At 43.3% G+C, this 13718-nt stretch overlaps 1 protein-coding gene across 2 annotated transcripts in view; it reads left to right on the top strand.

The window, feature by feature from the left end:
- The first annotated feature begins 2381 nt into the window (after window positions 1–2381).
- AOAH (acyloxyacyl hydrolase) overlaps window positions 2382–13718 on the top strand; it is a 148059-nt gene continuing 136722 nt past the window's right edge. For both annotated transcript variants that reach the window (XM_073678243.1, XM_073678242.1), the window contains exon 1: window positions 2382–2848. In XM_073678243.1, the coding sequence (XP_073534344.1) occupies window positions 2701–2848 (148 nt within the window). In that variant the 5' untranslated portion in view covers window positions 2382–2700. The remainder of the gene's footprint in view (window positions 2849–13718) is intronic.

The following is a 13718-nucleotide window of genomic DNA, read 5'->3' as shown; positions in this document are numbered from 1 at the left end:
GAATGATGGGAGAGGAGCGTCACGTGCTGCTCTCTCCTCCATTATTGCTTTCAACTGTGATGCTTTCAACTTTCAATCTATGATACTGGTACAGATGAATGTGCGATGAGGAGGGGTGACCGGCCCTTACCTCACGGGTCCCATAATGGCCATGTGGTGTGCCACTATGAGCTGGCTGGGGGCCCCTTGGGGAGTAGGGGCCCAAGGCAAGTGCCTAGTTTGCCTGCCCCTAACACCTGCCCTGACTGCACACACACACGCTGCAGAACAGGCTGTCATTCAATGTGCTAGGGAGTGATTACAGTGCTCTCCCTGTGTAGGAAGTGGTGACTGTAACAGCTTCTTGCACTGTGCCATTGACTGTAAGTGAGTGCCTGCAGGGAGAATAAAACTTAATTTTCTCCCTGTACTGTAGCTGTTGCTCTAGAAAACCTGCCAGACATGATTTATATGCTTTTTACTTGCAGGTTAACACTATATCTGATGCTATATAGGGTTTCTGGTGGTGACAGGTTGCCTTTAAATGTTATAAATATTCCTTCTTTTATATTAAAGGTCCAACTTGATGCAAAAATAATAGTTATAATCATAACAGCAAAAAATATCAGCAACAACAATACTATAACACTAAACTATATTTTTTTTTCACTCAATGCAGTTTAGCAGCCTTTCTGTATGTGTGTATAATATATTACGTTGTTTTATAGAGAGGAACTAAGCAGGATTATATTACCAAACATTTCCCCTTCTTTCCTCTCTACAAAACTACTGTTTTAAATGTAATTAAAAAGGTTTGAAAAAGATCTAAAACAATGTTTAATTAAAGAAGTTGTCCACTACTTTTACACTGATGCCCCATCCGTAGGATAGGGCATCAATGTCTGATTGGCCGGAGTCCCACACCTGGCACCCCGGCCGATCAGCTGTTATCGGTGCCGGTGGCGGCCAGCGGGGTACTGCGCATCCGCCTCCTATTCAATTCAATGGGAGGCAGATGTGCAGTTCCCCCCGGCGGCCACTACAGCTAGAAGGCCAAGCTCTGCAAGTAAGCACTTTTGGCTGGTGGGCGCCGCCGCCAGCATCAATAACAGTTGGTCGGGGGGCAGTGTGGACTCTGGCCGATCGGACATTGATGCCCTATCCTACAGATGGGGCATCAATGTAAAAGTAGTGGACAACTTCTTTAAGTTAGTTTGGAGCTGTAATATGACTCCCATTCAAGTGCAAGAGCCGCCGCTGTGCCACTGTGCCCTCCAGTGTGCCAGCTTCCTTCAATTTTATATTGTGATATACAGAGGTATATTTTACATCAGTTTTTTACAATATTTCCAGGCTGAAAGAATAAATGGGGGCTGCGTCTTATGGTCCAAACGTAACTTATCAGGGAGTTGCTGTGGTGGTGGTGGTGGAGTGGGATCACTGGAAGCAGGGTCCCTCTGTTCCCTCGCTCCAGGAACGCGGTGGCGGCAGCAGAAGCGGTGAGATGTTACAGGGCCTGTGTCGGCGGTGAGGCAGAGCGGAGTGTGCTGCTTTTCTGGAGGCCGAAGACATCTTCCTGAAGCCATGGGCAACTGAAATAAGGAGGCTTTGTAGAAAAATGGTTGCAATTTCTAAACTTTTCACAGGATATTTTTGTTCAACCCCTAAAGCTGAACGTCTACACTTCTATTGCATCTCAATTGTTTCTTTTTAAATAAAAAATAGTGGCATTCAGAATCCAAATCACAAAGATTCTGTCACTGTACAAGTATTTCTGGACCTAACTGTATATGCTGAAAAAAAGGTTAATGTTATTTTTAGTGCTTGGTGAACGTTACTTATTATTATTGTTTAGTCAATGAAGTTATAGGCAACCTGTAGCATGTGCAGCAAGAGTCGGACTGCGTCCCTAATTACAAACATCTGTTTACTATGAAATGCAGCAATGTTTCATAAACAACAACAATATTGACATATACACAAGTAAAAACACAAATGTTTGTAATGAGGCAGCCCTTGTGTTATTCATGCTGATTGTGGTTGAGGAAGCATGACTCATGCGAGCAGTTGTCTTTAAGCTAAATTTAGAAATTGTTCATGGCTTAGTGGGTATCATATAGTCATTTTTAAAGCACCTATATCTCATGACATGATGCATTTTAAGAAATTATGTCAGTTTCTGTATCTGGCATGAAGAAACTCATAATTTCTTTGTCTCACGTATTCATTAATGCCGGTCATACTGAAACATTTATCACAGTGCTTTCTTAGTTTAGGAAGAGAATTATAGCGCTTCATCTGGATAGAGGGCTTCGCTGCCTGGATTTCCCAGTATTACTCTAACTTGTCCCCTTAGTATGCAATTTCCCTTCTTGGTACATTGTGTGCAAACTTTCTCAACATGTGACACAGATAACGATGACAGTGACAGGAGGAAGTAGAGCGGGTCCGGCTGTTGTTTTCGTGCACTTGTCAGAATGCTTTCAGTCTTTCTCAGGAATGTGTAGTTAGTGTCGTTTTCTTATAAAATGAGCCGTGGTAGCTTTTCCTGTTCTGTTACTGTATGCTCCCATTGTATATATTTGCTGGTGATCCAGAGCTAAATAACTAGCGTATTATCAGTTTGCTGTGGGGTTTTTTGCGTGGGGACTTCCTTCTGTTAGTCATCTGACAAGACCGGTAACAGAACTGTGCTTGTGCTGACTGTCAGAGATCTAGAAGATGAGGGGACTAGGTCTAGTTGTATCCATGCTTTTCCTGCTGATCCTGGTGGTTTTTATACAAAGCAGCAAATCGAGTTCTTTATTATATCCAGAAAAAGCAGCAATAAATCCAGTGCAGGTATCCGGACAAAAAGTTTCTTGCATAGGTATGTACAGTTTTACCTTGATCACTTGCATAACATATTCTGACTACTGTTTTAATGTTCATTTCATTTTTCAATAGGCAAAAAAGGAAACAAAAACAATTTTTCTCATATTTGTTAAAATATTTTTATATATATTCAGAATACTTTGTGACACGATAACACAATTCCTAGTTGTATCAAGCTAAGGCTGAACATCAGAAACTTGGTGTGCTTAGAACCAACGCAGGAACTCGTCATTGATTTTAGGAAATCAATAGAGGCACATCAGTTTGTTATAGTTAATGGGAATGGAGGGGAAAGAGCGACAATTTGGAAACTCTTAGTGCTCTGTATTTCACACATTTTCACCTTGACGGATGCTGTAATTGTGCTTGTTAAAGGATAGCTGTATTTTATAAGTTTATAAAAAGTTTTTTTGTGTAAAAGTATAAAAGACTTTTTATTCCTTAAAAGAGTTTTGGTAAATAGGTGAGGGGGTAAAGGGAATCTGTCAGTAGGATCATCCAAGTCGTCTATATGGGTGTGTAGGTCATAAGAAGCTGAATACAATGATACCTTGATATCTGTGGTCTAATATCTTATTCCAATGAGTTTATAGGTAGCACCCATCATGTATCATGCATTCATTATGAGGTTTTGATAATGTCTTGCACTTTGTTTCTCTGTTACCATTCCTTTAGGGAAATCTTTTTATTACACTGATTTTCCACATCAATACTGCGTGAAGGTCTTATCTAATTAAGTTTATATTTACTTACCTGCATTTATATTCACTTTTGATGGTTACATTATCCTTTTTTTGAATGCCTTACCTACCTTCAATCATTATACAGTACCTGAGGATACACAGTATACTATGACATATTCTGTAATTGCTAACTAAGTGCATGATATATGTATTCTAGATTATTTAATTTGTACATACAGGTGCATCTCAATAAATTACAATATCATCAAAAAGTTAATTTATTTCAGTTTTTCAATACAAAAAGTGAAACTCATATATTATATAGAGTCATTACATACAGCGTGATCTATTTCAAGTGTTTATTTCTGTTAATATTGATGATTATGGCTTATAGCCAATGGAAACACAAAAGTCATTATCTCAGTAAATTAAAATAATTAACAAAAAACACCTGCAAAGGCTTCCTAAGCTTCTAAAAAGGTCCCTTAATCTGTTTCAGCAGGCTCCACAATCATGGGGAAGACTGCTGACTTGACAGATGTCCAGAAGGCAGTCATTGACACACTCCACAAGGTCCCAGAGTTCCAATTTTCATTTGGAAATCAAGGTCCCAGAGTCTGGAGGAAGAGTGGAGAGGCCACAATCCAAGCTGCTTGAGGTCTAGTGTGAAGTTCCCACAATCAGTGATGGTTTGGGGAGCCATGTCATCTGCTGGTGTAGGTCCACTGTGTTTTATCAAGGCCAAAGTCAGCGCAGCCATCTACCCGGAAATTTTAGAGCACTTCATGCTTCCTTCTGCCGACAAGCTTTTCGGAGATCGAAATTTCATTCTCCAGCAGGACTTGGCACCTGTCCACACTGCCAAAAGTAACAATACCTGGTTTACAAACAACAGTATCACTGTGCTTGATTGGCCAGCAAACTCGCCTGACATTAACACCATAGAGAATCTATGGGGTATAGTCAAGAGGAAGAGGAGAAACACCAGACCCAACAATGCAGACGAGCTGAAGGCTGCTATCAAAGCAACCTGGGCTTCCATAACACCTCAGCAGTGCTACAGGCTGATCGCCTCCATGCCACGCCGCATTGATGCAGGAATTGATGCAAAAGGAGCCCCGACCAAGTATTGAGTGCATTTACTGAACATACATTTCAGTAGGCCAACATTTCGGATTTTAAAAACATTTTTCAAGCTGTTGTCATAAAGTATTCTAATTTACGGAGATAATGACTTCTGTGTTTTCATTGGCTGTAAGCCATAATCATCAACATTAACAGAAATAAACACTTGAAATACATCACTCTGTTTGTAATGACTCTATGTAATATATGAGTTTCACTTTTTGTATTGAAGAGCTGAAATAAATTAACTTTTTGATGATATTCTAATTTAGTGATATGCACCTGTATTATCATCCTATATCTTCTTTGGACTTTATTTCATGATGTATTTACCTCTTTATATAACTGTGATTTTATCCTTTGAGTTAATAAAGTCTATATTTATTGTACCGAAATGCAGTCATCCTTTGTAAGTATTATATCGTGTTGAGGAAAGGACACATTCTGGAATTATTTTTGAGTTAGAGGCAGCAGGAGGTGGTAAGGGATTGGATGTGTAGTTTAACAGAGCAGAATCGAGGCAGCGGACTTGTGATACAGGGGAAACCGTGATGTCATTTATTGTGATAGATGTATCAAATAGAGGGATTGTATGAGGAAGATGATGACTTCGGTTTTGTCCACATTGAGTTTTAGAAAGCGAGATGAGTAGGAGGATATGACTGATAGACACCCAGGGATTCTGAACAGTAGAAAGATGACATCAGGGCTAGAGAGGTATGCTTTAGTGTCATTAGCATATAGGCGTTATTGGAAGTTATGGGACTTTTTGAGCTATCCCATGCCAAAGGTATAGATGAAGAAGAGTAGGGAATTTAGGACATAGTCTTGAGGGACCCCAACAGAGAGAGGGTGGGATGAGGAGGTAGTGTGGGAATGGGAGATGCTAAATGTGCGATTGATGAGCTATTAGAATTTCCAGGAACGACCGAGTCCAGCATATCCCTCATCAAGATTGCCATTAATAATGCCGGTCTTGATGAATCGGGGAACTGTGTTTACGCCAGTCGCCCATGGTGTTTCACTTACAGGTTTGGCAGAATATGAACAATTAAATATCCATTCTTCTGTTTTGTGGCAACAAAGCAATATGCCACTATTTGGCTGCACCAGGTTGTTGTATCCACACTTGTTGTAGGATGTAAGTGATATATTCAAACAAGAAGTGGCTGCAGCTATAGCATGGCTACATGCATATCAGAATCAACCATATATATGCCCAGTTGTAGTTGACAATAAGCCATTTGCTGCTTGATGCAAGTGAGTAACTGGTCTGTTGAATACCTTTTGGTCACTCATGCTCATAAGTTCTCCTGCGCTTGCAGTGAACATGAGAGAATTCTCCTGCTCTCACGACAAGTGCAGGAGAATTCTCCCACGCTGTCAGTGACGTGCATGAGGTGAGCCGAGTTCATTGGACATGACCTCGGCTCATCTGGATGCCGTCACAGCCAGACACTGAGGAGCGCAAGCATGCCTGCGCTTCTCAGTGTCTGCGGCATGGCAAGCTGGATGGCAGCTTTCGGCTGCAATCCAGCCTGTCATGTGAATGTAGCAGAGCTGGAGCCGTCCTGGGAACCATGGAAAGGTAAGGATGATGTTGGTTTATTATTTTGCTTTTATTGCAGAAGACTTTGGCTTCAGCTGGAATGGGCATGATGGTAAGTATGGTTTAATTTAGAACAATAAAGAATTGTGTGCTTATTTCAATTAAAGGACTTTATTCTGGGTGTTTGTGTTTTTTTGTAACTTTGACTATGGGGTTAGTAATGGGGGTGTCTTATAGACGCCTCTCCATTACTAACCTGGGCTTGATGTCAGCTGGCATTATAAGCTGACATCAACCCCAGCCCTATTACCCCACTGCCACCTCTACAGGGCAGTGGGAAGAGCGAGGCTAAGTACCAGAATTGGCGCATCCTATGGATGCGCCATTTCTGAGGCGGCTGACGGCTGGTGTTTCTAGCCTGGGAGGGGGCCAATATTCATGGCACCCTTCCTGGGCTATTAATATCAGCCCCCAGCTAGCCTGTCTAGCCTTTGCTAGCTATTAAAATAGGGGGGACCCCACGTCATTTTTTTTGGGGTCCCCCATTTTAATAGCTAGTAAAGGCTAGGTATTCAGCTGGGGGCTGATATTAGTAGCCTGGGAAGCTCCGTGGGTATTACCCCCTTCCCAGGCTTCAAACATCTGCCCTAGCCGTCTGCTTAACCTCCGCTAGAGACTAAAATTACGGGGAACCCCACGCCAATTTTTTTTTTAATAAATCCTTTATTTTAACACTAAATGACAAGTACAGTAATCAACACTATCACTGTACTTCTTATATATGTGACTGACATGTTTCTATGTATCTAATCTATGTGTGATGCTCTATTCTTTCTGTTCTAAATTGTCGGATACCGATGCTGAATTGCCGGCCGGCTTTTTTAAAGAGACGGTGCATGAAAACACTATTATTTTTTTTAATAAATCCTTTAACACTAAATGACAAGTACAGTAAGCTGAGCCCTGCCATCCAGCTTGTCATCCTTCAGAGACACTGCAGAGCGCAGGCATTATGGGAACTTCCGATTCGGGAATTCGATATTCTAAAAGTATCGGAACTCAGTATCGGAACTCCGATACCGCAAATGGCGGTCGATACCCGATATTTCAGTATCGGAATGCTCAACACTACACTTAAGCTTCCAGTAATGAAAAGATTGAGGGTGTGATATGGATGAAAAATTCTGCCCTGCTAATGTTAGGGATGGTGTGATGTTCATTGAGGAGGATGCAGAGGAGATGTAGGAGGACATGGATAAGCACCGCCTGATGTTGGAACCAGATCCTGCCCCCAACCGCTCTTTACTCACCCTCCCCGGGTTCAGTGCTGAGTCTCCGCCACTCTTCCAGGGGTCTGTTATTGTAGGCAGCACTGACGTCATGTTGAGAGCGCTGCAGCCAATCTGTGAGCTCAGCAAGTAGACAGCACAAGCTGCTCAGATCCACTGAGCTCTCTGATAAGCTGCTGAGTTGATGACGTGAAGTCAGCGCTGAAGACAATCACAGACACCCGGAGTAGCGGCGGAGGCTCAGTGCTAGACCCAGAGACAATGACTAAGGCTGTGTGCCCACAATGCATTTTTAATGTGTTTTTGCAGCTGTGGAAATGCATTAAAAACTCAAGGTAGAAGGGCAGCAATGTTCCCCAATGATAATCCGCATGTGCTGTGCACATGCTGCGGAAATTTCCGCTGCGGATTATCATTGCGGAAAAAAACGCAGCACTACCAATTATTTTGTGGAAATGCTGCGTTTTCGCCGCCATTGACATGCATTAGAATGCGCCAATTCCGCAAGACTACATCTGTACTTGCGTAATTGGTGCGTTCTAATGTGCGGATGATACCCGGGTGTAGAGGAGAGGAGAGTCTCATCCACACCCAGGTACCATTAAAAATCTGTAAAAAAAGAATAAAATAAAAAATAAATGTATATTTACCTTCCGGCGCTGCGCTCCTCCTTGCTTCCAGGCAATTTGCAGTGGATTGAAGGACCTGCGCTGACGTCGGCAGGTCTTTCAATCCAACGCTGCCGGCAAGGGAGAACGGAGTGAGCGGGACACCGGGGGCCATCAGAGGGTAAGTATATATTTATTTTTTTATTTTTAACCACTCTCTCGGGTCACACTATATAAATCCATGCCGTTTGCATGGATTTATATAGTGTGACCTAGTTGTCACAAGCACTTTCCAAGTGATGCTAATCGCTTGGAAAGCGCTTGTCAATCTGCATGCGGAAATGTCAGTGAAGAACGCTTCACATCCACATGTCCCTGGCAGGAAAAACACATGTACAATCCGCATGCATTTTTTTCTGCCAGGGAGATGCAGGAACGCTCAGGAAAAAATCCTGAGCATTTCTGCATCATGGGCACATAGCCAAAAGCACAGTTTGTTTGTTTGTTTTTTAATGTGTCTGGTGGACAAGGGTTTTCTGAAATCAGAAAACCCTTTTAACAACAGGGAATTAGATAGCTCCCTACTAAAACTTGCCTTGTCCTATTATATCCTTATCATGCCCCTATTTCCAGAATGCATTTCTTCACTTGATTAGTCAAAGTCCTCAGGGTAGATAGTGATCTGGTTATAGGTACTTGTGTAGCACCCCGAGGGCTCGGCTGCTACAGGGGTATTGCACCTCAAACCAGAGGTGCGGTATTCCATTCCCGGGTAAGGATGGAGTGTGGAACTGAGCTCAGCAAGCTGCATGCACTACACTCATCCCATTTACGGGGGACAGAACTACGGTACTCCCACCAGTTAGATGTGCAGGTACGACAGCGTCTGTCCCTGGCTGGAGTGGGAGGGGGGGAGGAACATCCCAGTAGTGTAGGGGCAGATAGGGGAGGGGCTCTGGGCATAGAAGTAGGAGCCCATTGGGTGCTAGTCACCTGGGCTCACACATAGAGGGAGTATATATGGTGGGCACCATCTTAGGAACAGGGTCAGAGAGTCCAGGAGAGAGTTCAGCCAGGAGGGCTGACAGGGAGCTGTGGCTCCGGCTGGGCCCAGCTCCAGGGCCAGGCCTGAAGCAGGGAGAAGGAGGAAGAGAGGCCCGGAGACATAAGAACAAAAGGGAACCCCGAGATCCCACGAGTGAACCAAAAGGGTGAAGGGTTGGCAGAAGAGGGCACCGGATCCCAAACTGACGGAGGCAAAACATCCTTAGTCAGGAACCGGAGGTCGTGGTCAAGTTTTGCCACGACCCTCACCACATCCACCAGGAAGGTACACCACGAGTAGGGTCAGGAAAGCCACAAAAGGTTTTACCATTGAGAGACCCGAGGGAACCGGACAAAGGTGGATCCCTGGTGGGGACGGCCGGAGAGAGAGAGAGAGAGGGGAGCTCAGGACCACGCTCCGGAATTGCCTGGGGGTTAGCCGAGTCCCGCACCTGGTGGACGCAGCACGGCTCGGGTGGTCACTCCCGGCCGAAGTGACTGAAGTAACACCTGTGAGTAAAAACCCTGAAACTGCATTATACGTTTCTGACTCTCCTTGCTGCACCATCACTACCTCCATCATCCACATCTGCTGCCCTGAGGCCATACCCCTCCCGTTGGGGGTTATACCATCTACGCTGCACAAACGTACCACCGGCCTCAGCGGACTGTCCTGCAGCAGCAGCCCTAAAGCTGCATTCAACGGGTGGCGTAGTCGACACTTAAACAACATCTACTGCTACTACATCGCCACTCAGTTTGACTCCCTGGGCACGGACCGGGTCACCGCCACGAGACTACAACCCTCAACAGATCCGGCTCCGGGTAAGCTCCCCCGTGCGCGCGATGCCGCGCGAAGCAGCAGGCCCAGGGGCGCGTCACTTGCAAGAACAGGAATCTACACTAGATGCGCCTCAATCTTTGACAAATAAGGAGCATATTATGTAGTCCTTAATATACGTATATAAACTACTCCCAAAGCATTAGACTGCTGGAGCATGTTGTGCCAGTGGGTGATTCTCTGTGGGTTGCAGCAACCCCTATAGCTACAAACAGCGCTTTATTTTTGGGTGGCACCATTAGCAGTAAAAGCCAAATATGGCTACCAGGGCCCACTGTACCTGTACTCAGCACTATATGTACTCAGCACTATGTGTGCATATTAGTACATGCTACCTATCTGGAATAGCAAATATATCAATGCTGACAAATGAGACAGATTAATCTTCTGTCCTGGTACATGATCACTGCAAGATTTCTGACAGCCGTCAAAGTTACAGGCCCAGAGCAGTAGTCAGTCAGTGTGGAGCAAGCGCCTGCACCGGCAGGACATGTGAGACCTTCTAACCCCATGTTACTACGTGATAAGCAATCAGTTTACTGCTGACAGTCTCGCTGTTATCCTTGATAAAAGGCCCCATGAGCCTAGAAACGCTTTGTATTTTGAGGATCCATCTCTTTTAGTTAAAGAAAAAGAGCCTGTGAACCCAAAAATGCATTGTATATTGAGACATTATTAAACCGTTCACGACGCAGCCAATTTCCCTTTTTGTGTTTTCTTTTTTTCCTCACTTTCTTCCCAGAGCCATAACTTTTTTCATTTTTCTGCCCACATACACATATGAGGGCTTGTTTATTGCAGGACGAGTTGTACTTTTGAATGACACCTTTCTTTTTACCATGGAGTGTATTGGAAAGAGAGAAAAAATTACAAGTGAGGAGAAATTGTGAAAAAAAATGCAATTCTAATATTGTTTTTCGGAACTTGTTTTTATGGTGTACATTGTGTGGTAAAAATGACCACGCAATATGATTCTGCTCATCAGTACGATTACTATGATACTAAACATGTCCAGATTTTTTTATTTTAGGGGTGAAAAAAAATCAGAAGTTTGAAAAAAAATTATTTTCGTGTTGTGTCTCCATTTTCTGAGAACCATAACGTTTACATTTTTTCGACTGATGGACAGCTTATTTTTTGCGGGGCAAGACAATATTTTTATTGATGCCATTTTAGGATAGATATTGTGTCTTGATTGCCCTTACGATGTTTACCGATCAGGTTAATTATTTTTAGATTTTGAGAAATCAGATTTTTCTGAGCTCGGTGATACCACATACATGTGTGTTTTTTTAAAAAAAATTATTATCTTTATTTTTAATGTGGAGAAAAGATGATTTATTTGAACTTTTATGATTTTTTAATTGTTTTAATTTTTTTAAAAACATTTCTTTTTTACTTTTCACTTATCTTGTTAATCCCCTTAGGGGACTTGCAGCTGCGATCGTCTGATTGCTTGTGCTATATACAGCAATGCCTCAGCATTGCTGTATATAGTAAAACTTATGATCTCCTTTGAAGCCCAGCTAAAGGCTTCAATAGATCCTCTGCTGTCATAGGAGCCCATTGAGAATGCTGATTTGAGCTTAGAAAGACGAGCCCCCATGCCAGTGAGCTTTTAATGTCGCTGTCAGAGTTTGACAAAGGTATTTAACAGGTTAACATTTGCTGGAGGAGCTCTGCTCTACCCGCGATTGTTAAGTCCTGACAGCCATCACCTCTTGAGGACCCCATGTGCCTGCTTCATACACCCGCTTTTAACTTGCATCGTACACTTGTGGCAGATGTCATGAAGGGGTTAATAAAGCATTGGTCTGTTGTTCACACTTGTGGCTGGATCCCCACCCCACATGATGTCTCCACTCCTCACAGCACTAAACAAACAGTTCCTCTCTGTCAAGGTGAAACATCCACAGTAAGGGGTTCATCAGCTGCACTAAATTTATAGCTTTATGTGTACACTGGTGTAAACAGGTACATGGATGCACAGAATAAACAGACTCAGCAGTAACTTGAACAAAATGATCTCAGAGGATTGATTTTGTGAGGTAAAGTATTGTTTAAAAGCAGGAAGTGAAATATTTTACCTCACAGAATGACTCCTCTGCGATCCCCTGCTGTAATATCTGTATACTCTTTTTCTTCCTCCCTGCCCAGGAGATGTGGTATGTTTCGCACATGGTCAGTCACAGACAATTATTAAAATGAACTTTTTTTCGTGGGAAAACCCCTTTCAGTAAATGATACACCAAATTATGCTACTAACTAATACCTCAGTCTGTGGTATGTCAAGTCCGTGTAATAATCAGTACGGTCGTTACCTAAACTGTGAGATTTTTGCTACAGTCATGTTACAGACCCTAATGGTAGTCAACTCTGTTTACTTGTTAGGCCAAAAATTGGACACTTTAGGATATTAGTGATTCTTTTCAGCAACATACTGTTCCGGCTGTCTCCATCACTCAGAGTGCAGCCCAAGTCCTTGCCTTACTCAATTATCCCTTTAAGTAGGCTCTCTGCATTTTCTGCTAAAACAATTGGCCGTTCCTTAAGGAGGCACCCTGCTTCTACTGCTCACACGATCATTCGTTCCGTAAGTAGGCACCCTGCTTGTACTCGAGGTCGTCGTCCTACCACGTCACCTGAGCGGTTCTCCATTTCGTTAATCGGGGCTTCTAGATCTGAGCAAAAGTTATCGTCTTGCCATTCTTATTTTTCTTAGATGTGGTGGAAGCCAATTCAGCTAGCACTGCACATCGGCCCTTACACAGGTCCAGATGATCACTCCTCCCCTGCCCTGGCCTCAGTTGCTTTTTATATTTTTTAACTGCAACACAGTATGTCACATGTTCTTGTGCATTTCACTTTCTCTTCCTACCGGGCAGCAGACATTGTTTTGTTAGTTCCTACGTGGCTTCTTTCAGTTCCCACCCCTTTAATCTCTGGTCACCACTCTGGCAATGTTCCTTTACATGAGCTTCACTGTGCATTCCGCTTTATGAGTCATTCACCTCCTTTCACTTGTATTGTGCGCACAATAAGACAACCCCAACAGTGAGCCTCTATTTACCATCAAAAATGCCGAACTGTCCCTAGCTTAAATGTGCTATTTCTATGAGTACCTCTTCCACCATACTTTCCACTTATTCATGCATTTAAAGGGAACCTGTTACCAGTGTGAGGCAGTGAGGGGCATCATATACGAGGGTTGTTATGTTTCCCCCAGGATGTGCATAGAAGTATACTAAACCCGCTGGAGTGCATTGTAATTACAGCCACAGCTGTGGTTACAATGCAAAATGAAAGAAAGTGTGGACTTGGTCAAGCTATTTGACCAGGTCAGATTTAGGAAAGCCTGACATAGGCTTTTATTGTTGGAGAGATCTCTAGGATGGTAGTGGGACAGATCTCTCCCTCCACTCCGGATCTTGGGAGTGGCCCATGTCCACGATTCCCATTTGAACTTTCAGTTAAGGTTTGGGTGTGCCAGTATTTGGTTTGCAAGAATCAGAGCAGGATGTTCTGTGCAGGACAGGTCTGTGTGAGACTGAACACAGACCAGACCCAAAGAAAGCAAAGCTAATGATGCATCCACGAGTAATACGGTGGTGCAGTGACCCACGGTAACAGATTTGACATGGACTGTTACAGACTATCCAGCTGCGAATTGGAGGATAAAGTTTGAGTTATTTTTGTAAGTTACCAAAATAAAGACATTTAAGTTGG

This window comes from Phyllobates terribilis, unplaced genomic scaffold (genome assembly GCF_046119375.1).
Source record: "Phyllobates terribilis strain yellow unplaced genomic scaffold, ASM4611937v1 Scaffold_4__5_contigs__length_816908805, whole genome shotgun sequence".
Classification (NCBI taxonomy): domain Eukaryota; kingdom Metazoa; phylum Chordata; class Amphibia; order Anura; family Dendrobatidae; genus Phyllobates; species Phyllobates terribilis.
Note: the sequence above shows the minus strand (reverse complement) of the source record. Positions and strands in the feature narration are given on the sequence as shown.